At 40.7% G+C, this 19,867-nt stretch overlaps 2 protein-coding genes across 2 annotated transcripts; both read right to left on the minus strand.

The window, feature by feature from the left end:
- Nucleotides 1-444: 444 nt before the first annotated feature.
- Nucleotides 445-6,286, minus strand: LOC102713365 (type I inositol polyphosphate 5-phosphatase 8-like). Its single transcript, XM_040524521.1, has 11 exons — nucleotides 6,207-6,286; nucleotides 5,408-5,452; nucleotides 5,230-5,314; nucleotides 5,052-5,138; nucleotides 4,612-4,708; nucleotides 4,140-4,256; nucleotides 3,001-3,475; nucleotides 2,722-2,915; nucleotides 2,507-2,618; nucleotides 2,208-2,371; nucleotides 445-881 (listed from the first exon to the last, which is right to left on the minus strand). The coding sequence occupies exons 2-11, from the start codon at nucleotides 5,435-5,437 to the stop codon at nucleotides 701-703; spliced, it is 1,542 nt and encodes a 513-aa protein (XP_040380455.1). The 5' UTR covers nucleotides 5,438-5,452; nucleotides 6,207-6,286; the 3' UTR covers nucleotides 445-700.
- An 11,638-nt stretch (nucleotides 6,287-17,924) lies between these two features.
- On the minus strand, nucleotides 17,925-18,868 carry LOC102713636 (zinc finger protein ZAT12-like). Its single transcript, XM_040524618.1, has one exon. The coding sequence runs from the start codon at nucleotides 18,862-18,864 to the stop codon at nucleotides 18,274-18,276; it is 591 nt and encodes a 196-aa protein (XP_040380552.1). The 5' UTR covers nucleotides 18,865-18,868; the 3' UTR covers nucleotides 17,925-18,273.
- Between the last annotated feature and the right edge of the window lie 999 nt (nucleotides 18,869-19,867).

Here is a 19,867-nt window from a genome sequence, read left to right on the forward strand (position 1 = left end):
AAAACTCTGGAGGAATGGCATGAAAAGAGGTTGAACAACAGGTTCAGCAACTGAGGCCAAGGCCCACTATGGCCTGAAGAAATTTACTCGTAGATGTTAGTTTTGATTGAAGATAACTATATGTAAGTTAGCATCTGGAGGTAATACTAGTAATTTACTAAAGTGCCGGTTGATCAATGGAAAGTTGCAACATGTAACTAAATGAAGCACCTAACTACTAGGACGCAAATATTTTTCATAAGCAAAAAACCAGTCTGCTGGAGCATGACAGCACATCTACTTGTCTAGTTTTTTCTTTCCAATTTAGATAATATAAAAAGAAGACGCGCCGGTGCACTCCTCTCCTCTCATCTTCTCCCCCGCCGCATCAACACATCAAAGAATATACGATTCTCGTTGGGATTTTTTTGATCAAAACTTTAGATTGAATTGAAATACCGCGTCCAAAATCGCATGTACAAGTAGCAGCACAGTCAACAATAATGACACTGCATCGGATTCCTCTTTATTAGCATGGGCAGGATTGATTTGGATTCCCAAGAAGAATGTCTCCTGTTGCTGCGACAGAACTTGCTTGCTTGCCCAGTTGGCAGCAATGGCGACCAGCCATCGATCCTTCCCTTCCTGCAGGCTACTGCTAGTAGATGCTCTCTGCTACGGCTGCCGTACGTACGTATACGGTATGGTGTACGTGTATGTGTCAGAATCTTGAGGAGCGGAGGCCGATGGCTGCGGCTGCTTCCCGTGTCCGGAGGAGATGGTCGGCGGCGAGCTGCAGGGAGAAGAGGGAGTTGACGGGGCGGTGGTCGGAGAATCGCGACTCCCCCCGCGCGTACCGCAGCTGCTCCATCCCGGACCCGCGCCACAGTATTCGGTCACACCTGCAATGTCCAATACTCCAATCCATCACACCGTCAACGTCAACTAACCTAATTAACCTGACTTATTCTCTCCTGTTCCATTTTACAATATATTCAACCATATTTTTAATAAGACAAATGATTAAACATAAATTTAAAAGTTAATAACATTACATAAAAAAGTAATCGAATGTAGTGTTATACGTGTCCAGATTCAATTTGAATCGGATAGGAACACAACAGAGGTAATACCATTCTTAACTTAATTGACTGGCATCTGCAACAGTGACACAAGGACTGCTCACCATGGGCTCTTTGCTACTCGATCCCCACTCTCATCAGTTAATTACTGGAACTTAAACTAATGCTACTAGTAATATACTCTATTACTGTCACATCTATTCAAAATACAACCATTTCTTCGCCGTTTAGCACAGAATAAGAAAATGTTAAAATGTTCTCTTTTAAGTCGCTTCAGTTGTCTACTTTTTAAATTTTGAACTAAATTGATTATCTTTCTAAGTATCTGATTGCCTCTAAAATCGTTGAAATGATTAAAGTTATATGAATCGATGTAGAAATACTTATATTATGATATAAAATTTAAATCCTAAAAATACTTATATTTTGGGACAGAGGGATAGTGTGTTACTCAAATTCAGTTCAATGCAGAGCATAATCTATCCTATCCAGTAGTCCTGAATATTCCCAGTTCTGTACTGAATAGGAATATTGTTTGGCCTCAGTTTGTAGAATGTTTATTCTTAAAGTACTATAATAATTTCGAGAAGAGACTTAATTAAGGTGTTGCAATAGTGACCAAAACATGCATGTCTATCGTAGTACTATATAAATGGGATGGATTAAGTCAAAACCGTGCATGATCTAGCTACAAACAACAAATACACTGTAGGAATCAATCAGGATATGCATGTGCCTGCAGGCTACATCAGACAGTCACATGAACGGCTGAATGATGCATTGCATTCAGCCCAGCCCTAGTGGTAGCTGATCATCTCAATGCATGCATCTTAGTTCTTCTCATGCATGTTTGGATCGTACGTGATCGACCATGTGATCTCTAGCTAACTCCTAACTGATCGCTACATTACCTAGCTGCATGTCTCCTAGGCAAGGGTGATTGTTTGGATTTTGTAGGAAAGATAATTTTTATATATGTGTTTTTAGCGATCTAAAAACAATCTATAATAAAAAAAAACCATAAAATCAACTATAAATTTAAAATTTAAAATTTAGCTTATAAGTATAAGTAGAACGGAAAAGACGAGGCTGTTAGTCTCTTGTCCGAAGAGTAATTTGTTTCCTAGTATAGGAGTATTTACATACCATGCCGGGGTGCGTTTCTTGTCACGATGAGACTTGCCGGAGGCGAAGGTGACGGCGGCGGCGTAGGTGTCGGAGTCGGCGAGGTACTTGTACGTCGGCGGGAAGCTGATGCGCCCTTCCTCCCATCCGCCGAACACGCGCCCTTCTCTCTGCTCCACTCTCAGCTGCACCATATCCATATGCAACCACCACAAATCTCTGAATTTTGCACACATCACATCTGAACTTTTGTGTTCTTGGCGTATGCCTCTGATCGATCTAACTGTTCATTACAGAAAAAAGAAGGAGAGATTTTGCACCTGATCTTTCTCCAGCAATGCTTGCCAGTCGTTCCGGTCGAGCAGCTCCTGCGTGCCGCCGCAGCCACTGCCCGTCAGCCGGTAATTCAGGTCCCCGAGCCATATGATCTTGCTGCAATCACGCGGTTAAAAATCATTCAGAAAACGAAAATCATGCATGATCATGTCAGAGAAGCAAGTATAGTTTCTGTCAGACGCGCGCCGACGTCTCTTACTCGTGCTCCAAGATGGTCTCCGGCGGCGACAGCCGGTGGTGCGGCCGCCGCGTGAACCGCGTCCTCCGGAGGATCTCCACCACGTCGCTGTTCCTCCGCACCTCGTCACCGTCCTTCTCGCCGGACGCCAGGTGCGTGCACACGAAGCACATCGTCGTGCTCCCTTGCAGCGTCAGGCTTATCGAGATGGACCCCTTCACAAACCATGTGTGCAAATTCGATCATGTCTATGAACTAGTCTGCAATAAATTGCAATTTGCAGCTCGTAATCTGATTTACCTTGTTCCCCATGTACCCCATGATGCCCCTGCCAACACAAGACACCCTGAGGCTTGTGATGCATGGCATGAGGTCAGCCCGGACCCACACGCAGAGGAAGATGCCCACCATCTGCTTGCTGGCAGCTAGCCGGTAGCCATGGCTCGCCGGCCTCCGGTGGGCTGCGGCATCGCCCATCTCCTCCTCGCTGCTCGATTCCGGGTTCGAGGTTGACGGTTCGCTGTCATCGTCAAGCTCTGATACCATGCTAAGTCTGTCCTCCATTGCTAGCAAGTCCGAGAAGCTGACCCTGTCCTTCTGGGTCAGCTCGGGGCTTGCTCCGGTGGCATACCGGTAATTGTTGGGGAAACTATGGCTTGTTGCGGAGGAGGAATGGTTCAGAGTTTGGCGAATGAGGTCGAGCCACTTGTCAGCGGGCCCCTTGTCCTCTGCCCCAAGGACATTTCCGGCATTCAATGGCACTATTTCCTGAAAGCTGTGGCGTGATGGTAAAGAAATTTTAGGATAATCAAGCTTCAGGGTTACTACATAGACATGCTAATTAGTAAAATCCTTTCAGTGTCATAGCTGTTGGTCAAATGGAAATGCATCATTATGTCACTGTTTCATGGAGCAGTTTCAGCTTGTTTAAGTTGATCAAGGCATATGTCAGGGCTTTGAAGGAAGCAAATTACTCCTACTAGTAATAGTTTTTGTATATTTACATCTCCAATGTACTGCACTCATGGGCTCTGAACTATGAAGAAGGTGAATAGGTGATGGAATAACCATGATTAGGTCCAGAAATCCAAACACTGAAACCCATGGCCATAGCTGAAGCTATGCTAACCTACAGCTCCAGGTGACCGCTCCTACAACACCATGCCATAATTCTGCTCAGTGCAGTACAGTATGGGTTTACACTGAAATCCATACCACTCTACCAAACTCCTATGACCTGCTAGCACACTTCAAGCAGTATTGCATTGCACTCCCATCTTCAGAAGTCAGTACTGCATCACAATTTGTCCTAGCAGTTTCAGAAAACAGTGTGCTGCATCTAGAACCCAAGGTGACTAAACAAACTTATTTGCAGTGAATTAGGAATTTTGGATTGCAGACAAGATATCTCTGATATATACAGCTAGGTGAGTGAATACCCAAGAACGTAGATGTGAGCAGGGGAGGATGCAGGGTGCTGGTCCAGGAGCCAGTTTGAGATGTCCAGCCCTTGATGCGGTGTTCGTCCTCCCACGTTCCACGTCCCCACAAACATCCTGCATATTTATACGTACATTTAGACATAATTGGTCGCATCCGTATTAGTATATGCGATGTACAAGTAGAGTACAATACACGCATGCAGCACCATCATTAAGACATTAACTAGACTAGACTGATCAGCTAATAGCTTGAGTTGGAGTACAAAACTGTCCACTGATGCAGCTAGCTAGCCACTGTGTACTGTCCCCAGATTAAACAACCAAGAAAGCCACGAGTTGCCAGCCCCAAAATATTCCCAATGTTATCCACTAATTCGAGCTAGTTAACCGATCGATTGGTTTGGACTGAACTCGATCGACATACAGTCTCTGAACAAGTAGCAGTATGTATTCGTGCTAGTCGGCTCACCTAAGCTCCTTGGGAGGTTGACACGACGAACATGGCGGGTGTGAGCCATACCGGGCAGGAGGTCTCAGATTTTCAGAGCTCTCCACCAGCCAACCACCTGTACATGAACCAGCAAAAAGATCACTAAAAAAACCGAGAGAAAGAAAAAGAAACAAACCAAATTGAACCTCAGTGACAGACATATGATTTTCTTTTCATCTTAATTTTACTCCATCCTAAGACTTTCAGAGAGGTTGCAAGCTGTGCGTGCAGATGCTCTGCAAAAGCTCAGAGTTGGACTCGTGAAGCAGACGTGGAGAAACAGTAACTATGCCGTCTCTTTTTGACACTTTTGGAACACAAAGATTATTAAAGAGGAGAGCAGTTCTGAAGTTGTTATTGTACTAGCAAAGCAGCAGCAGCAGCAGTTGTGTAGTACTGCTTGCAAAGTTGCAATGTACCTGACAAATCTCTTCCAGACAGAAGGCTGCCATCTTTGTCCGAGCAGCTCTTTCTCCTCTCTTGCCTCCCTTGGCCAAAGCTCTCCTCTGAATGAACCCATCAGATTAGCACTGAATTTTCAGAGGGAAGATGATGGTTAATAGTTTATGGATCTTTGTTTCGGAGATGACAGCTTACTGATGCAGCAGTCTGAATGGAACTTCTCGTTCTTCAGGTTGAGCCATTTCTTCACCACCGTCTTCGTCCTTGGCCACGACGATGACTGCGCCAAAATATGAAATAGAAACCGCTGTAAATTTTTTTCTCCGAGGAGAAAGATGAAGGAACTGATGCTGCAATTGATCAAAGCTCCAACCTTTGGGAATCTTGCATTGCCTTTCCTCATGTTTCTTCTCTCTCCCTGCCAGACGCGGACACGAGACACACATACACAGATAAGCTAAAGAGAAGGAGGGTCATGTGAAATGACGAGGGGCTTGTCTGAATAAAATAGTGCAGACAAGCATAAATAAAAGAGTTAGATCTCCCCATTGATCGCTCTTTAGTTGTAAAGTATAGTACTCATGTTATAAAGTGTTTGGTTGTTATATCAGCAGTAATCTATTCAATGCAGGGGAAGTAATGCTAATAACTAAACCAGCAGCTTCATTGAAAAAAATATAACTAAATTAAGCACCTTGCTCAGCTGGAACTCGAAGACTAAGTTAGGCTCAGCTCAAGAAGAAGAGAAGAGAAGAGAAGCAAAGAGAAAAGGAAGAAGAGAACTGAAACGGACGGTGCAGCAGTGCACATCTGCCAATCAGAAATGGGAGCTGAAATCTGCATGGCATTAAGAAACTAAGCATGAGAAGAGAGGGTCAAAAGGCAAGTAGGCAGGCATCTGTATTCTGTGCCCATTGATAGATAGGTGCCTGCCCGACTCCAAACTCCTCGTGGGAGAAACCAAGATTGCGACTTTGCGAGGAGAAAAGGAAGCCAAAAAGGACGCATCTTTTTGCAGTTTGCACGATGATCTGCGCGATAATCCTACGAGGCTATAGCTAGCTCATGGATAGGTATGCTGATTATTGCAGCATGACAACGAAAGAAGAAGATGAGATACAGAGAAAGGCAGGAACAACTGTTAATGGCGCAAGAAATAGTGTGACACTTACTCGGAGTACGGCAAACGAATTAAGCAGCAACAGCAGCTAGCAGTTGTTCTTAATTAGTTTCCTTGAGTCCCTGAGCTCGCATCAATGGCGGAAGAGAGAGTAGAGAGGTTAGTGAGCTTTTTGTTGATTGGTAATGGGGGTTGGGAGAATGAAGAAGGGTGGCTTGGCTTAGGAGAAGATGGGTTGATGGTTAGGAAGAGGAACGGTGGTGACAACTAGAGTGGGGGTGGGGAACTGCCTTCTGCCTTTGTAGGTAGGGTGTGCCTTGCCTGCCATCCGGGCCCACGCTGTTCTTGGTCTCCTCTTTGTCTCTCTGCTGGATGGGCCCACCACAGAATACTGTGGTCAAAGAAAAAGTTCCCAACCAAAAAAAAATTTGTGCTCTTCTTGTTAAGTTGACACTCTGAACATTGGTAGGACTTGTGAAGACAAAAATGTAAATAGCATTGTCGCCTCTCCAAACTGTTGCAATCTGAAGCTCATTTTCAATGTATGATTGTATGACCTTTGCCGGGATTTTGGTAAGAATTTGACCATCGGTTTGGAGGATCTTCGAAGAAAAATTTGAAGAGATTGAATTGTTTCCTTAAAAAATGTATACAATTCATGCGAAGAGCGCCTTAGTTTAGGTTTTGCTAAAATCTCTCTTAAAAGAAAGAATCTTTTGGGGAGGAGGGATAAATCCGCTTACAAGTTGTCAGATAAATGCCACATATTTAATAACATATATTTTATTCAGTTTTTTTATTTGATGTCTTTGATTTTTTATTTGCATATGATCTTTTATGTTATTAAATCATAAAAAATAGTTATAGAACTATAGAATTTTTTTTAAATAAAATGAAAGATCGTCAACGGTGCCCAGTTAAAAAAAGTGGAGGAAGTATAAACCAAAAATAGAGCTTTTTTTCCACCCTTAAGGAAGTAACATGATGTAACATTTTTTTCTATGGTAAAAATACTCCCAAAAATAAGAAAAGGAAAACAAACTCATCTATCGAAAATTCAGGTTTAACAGTAATTAACATGCAGAGTCGGGTCGTGAGAGTTGCTTGCAATTTGCAGGCACAGAGCTAGTCAGCGTACAGGCTTGCATGCCGACGTACGCAGGCAGCGTTGACCGGTCAGGCTACGGACACGGGACACGTCACTTTTTATCATCCAGCGTGGCACGCGACGTTGACTGTACCTGCCTTGTTTTAATTTTGCAATGGGTCTGGCTATATGTCAGTGGAATAATTTTTTTATTGTACACTGTCATAATGCAAACCCACCTAAAAAAAGTCAATCTTACTGAATGTTTTGCAATTCAATCCATGCATCATACTACTTGCTGCTGTCCGGCTTCGATTCAAACTTTGCAAACCGCTTTTCATCACAGTTTATTTATAATTTAAGAACCTTCTCCAAACAAACCTATACCAGCTAGGTTTTACTGAATTTGAAAACTAAAACCCATTTTTACCATGTGACTGGGGGTGAAGGGATCGAATATATACTTATTTTGCTCATCTAGTTTTCTAACTTGAGAATAAATATGGATAAACTATGACTACTAGCTAGCCACTTATGGTCAGTCGATTCGATGACAGCTAATTCATCTCTGCCTAAATATGATGCATGTGAGGTCACTGATCTGTGATCAGCTCGATCGATAATATCAGTGATTGATCAAAGTCAGACGAGCTAAGCTACCTCGTATCAGTTGGTAGTGAGGCAGTAGTAGCCTAGTAGCATTAGACTAGTTAGTAGCGACGTGCTTGCCACTAATACCGCATAACACATCATGTCTGCTTAGTACAATTAGGCCTGATTCAATTTCCAAAAATTTTCACATTTACCCGTCACGTCAAATCTTTTAACATATATATAGAGCATCAAATACAGTTTAAAAATATCTAATTGCACAGTTTCAAAGAAATTTACAAGACAAACATTTTGAGTCTAATTAGTTCACGATTAACCATCACTGCTACAACAACTTACATATGCTAATGCTAATGATAGATCAATTAGGCTTAAAAAACTCGTGTCGTGATTTGCTGACGCCCTGCGTAATTAGTCATCGAAATAGTCTTCTGACATTCGGTTAAACATCCAATGTGACAATTAACCTAAAAATTTTCGCGAACTAAACACGCCCTTAATAAGTTTCTTAATATGGTCATTAGATCAGATGAAATTGACATTACAGATTCATTAACCTCTCAGACGGCCGTCTCGCTGAATATAATTACTTAGTAATTTACACCCCTCTTAATCAGGATTCAGGAAAGATATACACTACATACTGAACTTTCAGATATATCTTTTAGCTGACGATCGATATGAATGGTGCTTTTTTCTTCAGTTCGTGTCCCTCTTTGCAGCACTTTTACATTAGTTAAAACGTTGGGGAGGCTGTGGCGCTCAACTCCGTGCCAACATGATGATAACATACATTAACAGAACTTGTTTAATTAATTACTAGAGGAGTATAATTAAGACCAGATTCATGTCATCAAGCAGGTAAGTATATTCCTTTGTGCTATAGCTAGCTAGCATGCTTGGTTCATGTTCATCGATCGATTGGTCGTGCAGAGGAGCTGTGCAGTGCCTGCGTCCGGAATTGATCTGCCGGTAGGGACGCCGTGGAACACCATCTGCATGCATGCATAGCCGGATGATGGATTATCACCACATCTCTGATGCCTTGTCGATGACAATTGACAGCATATAAAAGTAACAGATGTAAAAATTTAGTATCTCGAGATACGGTGTACTTATAAGGTACTATAATTTTACACTAAAATTTTTAATACTTTAAGTTATTTTTCAAAAATAATAAAAAACAATCACTGGTTAAGGAGACTCGTTCTCGTTTCAATACAAGTATAGCATATCAATGTATCAACAATCATTGATTGGCTAGGACACGGGTTAGTCATCCATCATCTATGTTACGGTTACCATGTGGTTATAACATATTGTGTCTCCTTATTAAAAGAGTTTTTTTATCCTACTTATAAAAATACATCAAGATTACATATTTTCAGGGTAAAAAATTAGTATCTTAAGGTATCGTAATTTTGTATTAAATTTTTTTACCTAAAAGTATTTTTCAAGGATGGTAAAAAAGTCAGTGCATTAGGATTAAACCTTTGAATCAACGCTGTTAATAAATATCATGACTCCGTATCATCGTCATGTTTGGATTTTCTATCGCGTGCTTTCTTATTTGTAATCAATGTTAAATATAGGGCCGATTTCATAACGCGATATTCGGGAGCCGGCCGGTCGGCAATATAAACCGTATGCTGAACTTCAAAAGGAAAAAAAAAACTGCATGCTGCTCGGTGGATCGACCAATTCAGACGACATTGCTGTACTGTAATCCTAGTTATAACGATAGGTGGTGGACAGAATGATACACAAGTAACCGCGATCAATCAATCTCACCTGACCTGTATCGAGATGCAGAGTCGACTTGACTGTATTGACAGCAGCACAATACAATCGAGTAGTATATGTACTGATTTTGAGCAAAGCTATGGCTGTGTTTTACGACCGAAACATAGCAACTTTTTACTGATTGAAATGGCATCTCCTGCTCACTTTAGAATGTCTGAAACCTCACACTCCTGTGTGACAGGAGGGAGCAGCTGCTCTTGGCGTACAAAAGCATGAACACCTTCTCTACCGTGTTGCTGTCAGTACATACAGTGCACCATCTTTCAGACAGTTGACAACTTCACGTGATGTTCACCGAAAAGCTTAGCAGATCACATCGCACAAACCATGCCCAGAACGCATGATGCATGCAAACGACGAACACGCAGGAAAGGCTGATCTCGCGTATCAGAGATAATGCCCTTTTTAATCTGCTTCGTCCTCTGGGGGATTAAGAAACAGATTAGGCTCTGCCACGTGCCAACGCCGTGCTTAATTGAAGGATTAGGTGGCTAATACCCCCTCTTTATTCCTAGTTAATTAAGTACTCATTAGTAGTATCAGCTAGCCAGCTTCTCCTCAACCACACTGACCAAATCACCTGCATTTTGCTGGTGATGGGTCATGCTATTGCTGCTGCCTTTCGTCAATTCTTCATGCCAATTGCTTGTTAGTTTGCTAGTCACTAATCCATATGCATAAATCAACAAACTATAGTGTTAATCCCCATTACTTTAGTTTGCATCACTCATGTGGGCTAATGATAGGGAATGTAGCAGCAGTGTAATGTGTCCTTATGGCACAAATCTGCAGAAAAGGAAGAAAAGGATGTTTTGAGTGTGCAGACAACAACTTGTTTTCAGTTCAGTGATTAGTTGTCAACTCATGGCACCCCAGGGCAAATGCCCCCACAACTAATGATCCTTTTTTTTTTCTTCTCAGTGGTGTTGATGAGTTCTTCTAACCATCATTTGAAATGACAGCCTATGTGGGAGGAACTTTTCAGAGAAAGCTGGGAATCAAATGCTCCATCAGTTACTAGTCAATTATATATTTTTAAATATGGGCGTTTTACTTGTAGTATTACACTACCAGTAGAAAAATGATATTTTTGTAATTTGTTAATTACTTGATTAGCAGTATTTTGTAATTTTGTTTGTTTGCAATAAAGATTACAATAAAAAAGGACAATATTGCCCCTTTAAATTTCTACTACACCTAATATTATTGATAGTATAATTTAATCACAACCGTCAGATAAAAATAGAACAACAGTATGGATTAAATTTTACTACCAATAAAATACACCCGAGTCCACCACTTTAAATGTATATATGTGGAACATGAAAACTACCCAACAAGCTCCATGACAAGAAGGTTTCTGGATGATGGCGACCACATTATTCAGTGGAAAACATACATAGCTACCACCACTCCCAAGTCCCAACCCATTTAGTGGACTTTAATGGGAAACTGATGGGAAATTAACTACTTCTTTCTAATGATTAGTGCAACTAATTAAGGAGCCCAATACATGGTACATGACTGCTAGCTAGTAATTCATCAGCAGTCACCCTTCATTAATTTCAGCATGCAACTAATTGTTAAGTTGCATGCAGTGTGCTACAATTATTTCTATTTAATTGCACGAAGATTCGAGCTCAATACCTCTAGTTTTGATACCATGTTATAAGTTTTATGTATTAATCAATTGTATAAAAAACCTAAGCTGATAGGGAAAGATGAACGATTCACTTTATACACTTTAACACTGGACCAGTGTGCCATCGGAAGAATGTACAGGTTCATTGGCTGATGGTGCTGATATACACATAGCTAGATAGCTGACACATGCATACATTTAATCCGAAGTAATAATATAGAAAAGCAGGCAGTCCAGGGTCCAGGTAATTTGGAGGTGGTGGCTGGCTTCCAAGAAACCAGCAAACAAATCATGCATGATTTGTTAATAAACAGATATCAGATGGAGTCATCAGCTAGTTATTAATTCATTAATTAACTGCTAGCGACTGTGCTGTAATGTGAAACTATACAACGGCTTTCAATAATGAATTGGCCGGCTCACATGCTAATCAACTTTTGCGATGGCGAGTTGTGCTGCTTAATTAATTAGCTGCAGGGTTTAAATTAGCTTAATTAACCATGCATGGCGATACATGAACACCTGATCATCAAGGTAGCATGCATGATAGCTGGTCGGCGTGGTGCACGCGGGCGGTGTGTTAAAATAAATCTCTGAATGTTTCAGTCATCTTCGTCACTACTCTTGTTTCTTATTAACTAATTAATAACTAGCTACTTAATTATCGATCTGTCCTGATTTGCCTTTTCAGTTTGTAATTAAGGTTAGCCTTTTGCTATGAAAAAGATGAGCTGAAGAGATCGATCGGGGTTGGTTAGTTGAGCATTTGATTAATCTTGATCCTCTTGCTGTGTCCATCGGAAGCATCGACACATCTCCCAGCAGCAATATATATCTGAACATGTGAGCATCGTGTCGCAATTATTCCCCTGTCGCCTGAGTTTGTACTTACAGAATTAGCATGTCTTCAGACATTCTATATAATGTAATTTTCGACTACACAGATACATACACATATATGTGTTTGAGCAAATTATACTTTGCACCATGTTTCATTACATGTTAAACCTTCATTTCGATAAATCTGTAGACTATACATAAGTAGAGTTGAGTGGTGTGTTTGGGATCATTGATGTATACTTACAAAATCGTTCGGCATGATCTAAATCATAACGATATGAAAATAAAAAAAGGTTTAAATGTGGTAAAAGTAAAACTGCAGTAATTAAATGCTATCCAAACTATAATTTTATGTTTTATTTTTATCGGTTGCACGAGAGATGGACAATGACATCACCGTGCATGCACACCCCACACGTATGCCGCTCAAGCAGGCGTCTAGCAACAGTAAATATGTGATCTCACTAAAATACTTATTAACAACGCGACCACATACTCGTAATATTTATAGACACGAGTATTTAAATGCTGATAGATCCATACACTTGTCACATTAGTTAGGAACAAATGTTTACTAGTATAACGCAAAATTTTCAGCTCAAACTTGAGAACATGAAATCCTACGACGAAGTTCTTGGAAATACGGGCACTATTAGTATGTTTTTTTATAATTTCCCTTAACGTGCTAAAATGAGCCATTGTAATTTCTACCACGAGTAGCAGGAGATAGGAATATAAAATAAAAAAAGAATGGAAGAAAAAAAAAGAATAAAATAGGAAGGCCAAGGCCTGGGCCTGAATCTGGACTAAAGCAGTAAAGGAGCAGGGTGATCCAGCCTATATAAGGAATAAGTCCACTTGAGATCCCTCAACTTATCATCCAGTCTATTTTTCATCCTTGGATCGCAAAACCGGATATAATCGATCCTTGAACTATCAAAACCGGCGCAGAAGAGGTCCCTTAGCGGTTTTGAAGGTGGTTTTGGCTGACTTGGCGCCTATATGGCTAGTTTGATTAAGTTTCTGTCCCACGTGGCATTGACATGACACTTACGTGGCAATTATATATAAAAAAACAGTGGGCCCACCTGTCAGCTACACACAAAAAATAATTTAAAAATGACAGGCCCACGTATGCCCACAGTTAGCTACCCAAAAGAAATAAATATCGTGAGGCCCACGTGGGCCCCACATGTTATTCCTTCTCCCCTCTCAGCTGACAGTTGGGCTAACTATATTTTTGATATATAATTTTCACGTAAGCGTCATGTCAATACGACGTGGAATGGAGAGCTAATCAAACTAGCCATATTAGCGCCAAGTCAGCCAAAACTACCTTCAAAACCATCGAGGGACCTATTTTTACCGGTTTTGATAGTTCAGGGACCAGTTGTATCCGGTTTTACGGTCCAAGGACGAAAAACAGACTACGCGATAAGTTGAGGGACCTTGGACTTATTCCCTATATAATATTCTCGGCCCATTTGTTCTGGCTTCTATGTTGGGCCGAAAAGTCCGACAAAAGGGGCTACATGAGCCCATTATTTTGGCCCATGTAGGTGCCAAACAGTAGTTGGGTCAATTGAGATGATGGGCTGGTAGCACCGACGGGAAGCCAAGATGGGCTTTAAAAGCCCAATTTGGATCTTTTTTTTTTAATAAAAAACTTACAAGAGCCCTGGTTTTTATGAATATTTTTGAATTTTGAATTTTATTTATTAAATAATTTATAAATTTAATTTTGTATTTCAAAAATCATAAAATTAACCTCCTGCAGCCCTCTAGAAGGACGGAAAGCTGGCGTGGCAAATGGTCACTCGACCACAAGGGATGGCCAGCAACGACGGGCGGAAATGGGCTGCAAAAATGTCGCGCGCATCTGGGAATTTTTCGATTAAACCCCAGTTTCAAAACTACAGTAGCTGTTAACAAAGCTGAAGCTTGAGGGAAAAAAACAGATTTGCACTTTTACTTCACATATTTCATGGTTACGAGGGGAAATCGATTCTAATTCATCGAAGGACTGTTAAAAAAAATCATCGAGGGGGTGTCCACTTGTTTTCGCATGTTATCTAAATTATTATGATTCTTTTTAAAAAATTAACAAGCTATATTAATATGTGATATATCTCTTCACAACCATACACAAACAAAATCATACTCTATAGGAGTAATTTTCTTGTATTGCATGCATGCACAAGAACAATGTACATTTGGTACTACTTCCCTTTGTTGGTTAATGTATTTATGGTAGGAAAGAAAATACTTTTTTGAAAAAAATAATCTATGAAAATTGAATGGCTAGGATTTGTCATAGTTGAGGTAATTAAGATGGAGCAGTGGAGCACCCCAAAACATTCAGGTCAAAGACGACGCGCCCGGTGCATCCTGGTCTTGCATGCACTCCGGCGAGGCGGCGAGGAGGCATCAACCCAAGACGCATCCTGGTCAAAGACGCACGCTGTTCAGCCAAATATGTGATTAATTAATCTGCTCGATCTACCCAGGGATATTCGTAAAGATTCTTGATTTGGATTCTCACACAGCCTCGTTTATAGAGACGAATTGATGCATGCATGAACATGAGTGATTGCCAGTGTGCATTAGGGTTAAGAGTGAGATCAATGAGCTCTAAATCAACTTGTATTAAGTTAATTACTCCCAAGCAGTAATTAATTAACGCCTCAAAGTTGCCAGCTTTAGGGTTAGCTAGGGGCGGTTCAATGGGAGGCTGGATACCATCATATCATATTCTTCTCTAGCTAGCTAGCTAGTTGATTACACTAGCTAACTGCTGTTCCATTTCTTACTACCGTACTAATTAACACGCTGACCCCCTCCTGCAAAAAACGGCGACGAAACTAGCATATTATGTTCAGTACGCTCTGCATATAAAAATATGCGATAAATTTCATTAGTTTGACTTTTGAGTACTGACACAAACTTTCAAAATTAAATAATATTTAAGCTGCTTTTCTAATCACACAGTTTTGAGCACTGAATTAACATATATACTTATGGGGTATGGGATGCACGCATTCAGATTCACCAGAGCACCTAGAGAGTATATATGCAGCTATGTTTATCTGAAAATCTACGTGCTGAGAACACTGATTCTATAGGCGCTGATCGATGATTGCATCTAATTAAGTGCATGCATATCTATATGCTTCAGCTTAATCTTGGTGCTCTAATTAATTAACGTTCCCTTTGCTTCACCAATAATTCTACACATATCATATCATTTGCTCTCTGATGTGAGCAAACGATCATTTGATAAGAGCAACTTGTTCTTGTACTATACTTACTGCAATAACCAAGAACACATCAGACACATGGGATTAAATAAATATAGGTTTAGTCTTTTGATCTTTTTTGTCTCTGCGTGTGATACTGACTTGGCAAAGCTAGCTAGCTAGCTTAGCAACCCAGCCGCTGCAGTTTTCCTCATATACATGCCGTGTGGATGATGATACTAATTAATCTAGAATATATAAGTACTACACACTGCATAGTATATAGCAAGAGAGTTTCATTGGAATTTTGCTTCTGGATTAACGCTTGTTTTCAGCAAGAGGTGATTATACACATGACAACCACCACCGTTTAATTTACAATTCAAGCTTGCAGATTCGCTCTGGTAGTGCTCCTGATTGGAGGTGAATGACACAGAATCGCTGCTTCTATTAATCAATAGAGTTTTGCTGCTTCAGAAAATTAACAAAGGATGCTAGCTAACTTTAATTGCATGTCAAAGATGTGCTCAACTTACCTCATCAATCAATCATACATCTGTATATATGTAAACACCCTTTTAATACATGCAGTTAGCTAGCTATAGGAATAAGTAACTTCCAAAGTACAGTATAAAATTCTTCTAAATAATAAGTACAATGTGTGGAAGTAATTAAATCTCCTACATGATTTCCTTAATTAATTGAAAGTTTAGGTTCTAGACAAACTAAATGAATGCATAATTGACAAAATAAAGAAAAAAAATGAACGCTCTAATTAATGCAGAAATGACTAAAATAAGATGAAACTTATGATTATATATGTAAATACATCCACGGTTGAGAATGTCGTCATAGTTTGATACCATCGGCGAGTAGCTGCGTATATGCACTGGTGTCATCAATATACATGAATCTTCAACGCAAAATGCAGCTGATCACAAGTTGCAGATTTTATAAGAACAAAATCGTTTTGTTTTTTGTTACAGTCCTAATCGCCACATAAGACAGTTGCTGTATTATTGAATTGATGTGCAGATCGAGTTTAACTTAACCATGAGAACAGCTACAAGTCCGCAACTGCTGCGCCTGCAAAGTGACGACCTAACTGCTTAGCTAGTCTACTAGTAGTAGCTTGTGTGATTGCCTCACCTGAACCCAATTTGGTGATTAAGAAAAATGCCATTCTGCCGTCCAATACACTGACACCACATGTAATGTCCTTGATCCAATCTTTTATTTCTGTTTGACAAAATTGTATATATGCACAAGTACTGAGCAGTTTATAGGAAGATCAGTTTAGAGATGAATCTAGGGTGCATTGACCCACTGCTATTCTGTTCCTGTCTAGGTTCAGAGATGAATTTTAGCCTTCATTAGGATTCACATGGACCAATAATATACTTTGTTTTTTGGGCAAGTGTGTATACCCCTGTTGCTCAATATAAGGATGGGGAGCAACATTATCTCCATTTCAAGTGGTCATATCATGGCTGAGGTTTGGCAATGCAATTATAAGATCAAGCTTATGGTTCTTTTCAAGTCCAGTTGGAGTATTTATATTTAGCTACAGTAATCATTGTTAAATTGTTGGAGAAAACAACATGTATCTAAATGTTGTCAGTGAGAATATACAGTATATGGGATAGGTGAATCACTACCTTAACTAATCTGCTTACAGTCTCTACAAGTAAAGTTTCTTTGTTAACAGGAAACAATTTTAAACTCCTAAGGGGATGTTCCTTCGTCTATTACATGCTATCTAAATAGTTATAATATTTTAAAATAGAAAAAATAGATTAATATGAGACATGTCGCTCCATAAAATGGCAAGTTCAAATATGACTCCAACAAATTATAACACAAATAAAAAATATTTCTGTGAATATGTTTATACTATTCAGAGTTCACTTGTTATTTTTAATTACAAATTATAGAAGTCATATTTGAATTTTGGGTGATATATCTCGTATTTTTTAAAAATATTTTAAGGACTACTTCAATAATACCCACTCATTTCCTAAATGTTTGACGCCATTGACTTTTTTATACATGTTTTACTATTCGTCTTATTCAAAAAATTTACATAATTATTAATTATTTTTATATCATTTCATTTATATTTAAATATACTTTTATGCATATATATAGCTTTACATATTTGACAAAATTTTTTGAATAAGACGGATAGTCAAATGTTTATAAAAAAATCAACGATGTCAAATATTTAGAAATGGGATAATATGTAATAGATGAGACAACGTCCTTTGTGAGTTTATAATCCACTCCCCTTAGTTGATGACAACTACATGGAAAAAATATATAAGTACTGTAGCCTTTTTCATGAGAAAGCTATTCTAAAAAGTAGATATGTATATCTTCGATGGTGACGTCAAGCATCAGAATTTCCTTCCTCTTGGCAACATTATACTTAGAATCTACACTTGGCTATGTAAATTAGCTTGGACAAGAATATACCACTACTAGAATTAAGGGTCAACATGACATGCATGGAGTGAGTAGACACTGAAAAAGTGAAAACCACAAGCTCTATACATAGCTTACTCATATCAGATAGTTAATTACATTAGGCCACTTGGTCAAAGGGTTTTGATCACAAATGGCAGGAACCAGGAGGTAAATTATCTCGATGTAATCCCCTCCAAATTAACCCCAAAGCACAGCATCTGATCATTGGCACCCAAAACGTGTGCCATGCTCTGTGTTTTGTTGCATTAGGCATTAATCTACCGCTACAAAATGTGGATTTCTCAACCAGAAAAAGCAAAATGAAAAGAGAAAAAAGTAGTAAAAGAAACTGCACCAAGATGAATTGGTGCATAGGTATTGTACTATTATGTATCCGGCAAAAATCCGGCAAGAAGAGTTGGATCGGATCGAGCTAGTAGCCGACGCAGTCAACGGCCATGGCTCCGGTATCCAAGAACTGGTGGAACGTGATCCCGGCGGTGACATTGTGGCCGCACTCGGAGTCGTCGTCGCCGGCGTCATCGCACGGTGGGTGGTTCAGGTCGAGCCAGAGGCCGCGCTTGATGCCGCTGCCGTCGTCGTCGCTGTGGTCGTCGGGCTTCTTGTCGACGGCGATCGCCCGCGGCATGCCGCCCGTCATGGCGCGGTGGCGCCTCATGTGGCCTCCGAGAGCCTGGCCAATGGCGAACTCGAGGCCGCAGATGGAGCAGCCGTGCAGCTTGGGCTTGGCGAGCGAGAGGTCGCCGTCGGCGCCGTCCAGCCTCGGCTTCTTGTGGCTGGCGCGGTGGCCGCCGAGCGCCTGGAACGACGGGAACACGCGGTTGCACGTCTTGCAGACGAACGCGCGCTCCGGCGCGCGGTCACTGCGCACGGCGGCGGCGGCGGCGGCGAGCGGCAGCTGCACCGGCAGCGGCAGAGCCACCGCCTGCTCCTGATGCTGCCCGTGCGACATGAGCATCAGCACGCGCGCCATCTCGCCGTCATCGAATGCAAACCGCTTCATGATCCAACCAACAAAATATTTTTACTTAACTTACTTACTGTACGTATCCGATCGATCTCTGAAGCAAGCAAGCAAGCTGAGATGTATGATTCTCCAATGGAGGAGAAGAACATCAAGGTGCAGTATTTATAGGCTGGATGGATATCTCTCTCACTGTGATGAATATTGCAAACATAAACTAATTGACCAATGGCAGTAGTAACCAGTTGCAGACTAAACAAATCACAAGTTGCCCCTTGTGAGAAGCCAAGAACCGGTTTACCTTTTGCTTTGATTCGTTGCAGGGAAAGAGTCAGTAGTCAGTGAGAGGAATATCATACTAAACTATGCTAATGCCACACTGATCCTGATCCTGAAATGCAAAGTGCAATGCATATAGGACTAGGAGTATGCATCATCTGCTGCACGGGGGTGAGGAAGATCATTGGACAAGCAGGAGACCGTAGACGGCGTCGAGTTTTCGCCGTGCCGACAGCTGTTGCTTGGATCGATGCAGGCGTCGGACTCACCTCGGGATCGGACAGTTTTTTCGGGTCGTTTCAGAGCCTCGTTGACTTGATTTATGCGTCCCTTGGTTCATGGAGGACAAAAAGAAAAAAGTCTGACCTGTTCATGCATGCAGTTCATCAGTGTCTGTACTTTGTAGATTCTGGGTGGTCAACTTCTGAATTCTTTTCTGAAGGAAACACTGTCTTGTCAAGATTCAAGATGCAGAAAGTTGGTAGAACTAGATCAAGTAGTAAGCACATGTTTCTAATATAGTCCCACAAACGCATGCGAGTTTCGGTAATTAGCAGTAGAATCTTACATAAAGCGTGGTAGACTGTCAACAAGACAACAGTAGCTACATTTCAGAAAGCAAAACAGACGGCGTTAGGAGTTCAGGATGATGGTAAAACTGATTAAGCCACCATTTGAAATATTTGACAGTGGTAGAATCTGACAGGAGTAGTACTAAGATAAGATATATTTAGATAATGATACATGCAGTGCTTTGTTTGTG

Source organism: Oryza brachyantha, chromosome 5, assembly GCF_000231095.2.
Source record: "Oryza brachyantha chromosome 5, ObraRS2, whole genome shotgun sequence".
NCBI classification, from domain to species: Eukaryota; Viridiplantae; Streptophyta; class Magnoliopsida; order Poales; family Poaceae; genus Oryza; species Oryza brachyantha.

What these genes read in the sequence shown, in the direction of transcription:
- LOC102713365 (XM_040524521.1), bottom strand. Translation starts at nt 5,437, where the DNA reads ATGAGGAAAGGCAATGCAAGATTCCCAAAG. An exon ending in GCTCACATCTACGTTCTTGG is followed by an intron (nt 3,476 to 4,139) that starts GTATTCACTCAC and finishes ATCACGCCACAG; the next exon opens with CTTTCAGGAAATAGTGCCAT. An exon ending in AAGAAACGCACCCCGGCATG is followed by an intron (nt 882 to 2,207) that starts GTATGTAAATAC and finishes TGGACATTGCAG; the next exon opens with GTGTGACCGAATACTGTGGC.
- LOC102713636 (XM_040524618.1), bottom strand. Translation starts at nt 18,864, where the DNA reads ATGAAGCGGTTTGCATTCGATGACGGCGAGATGGCGCGCGTGCTGATG.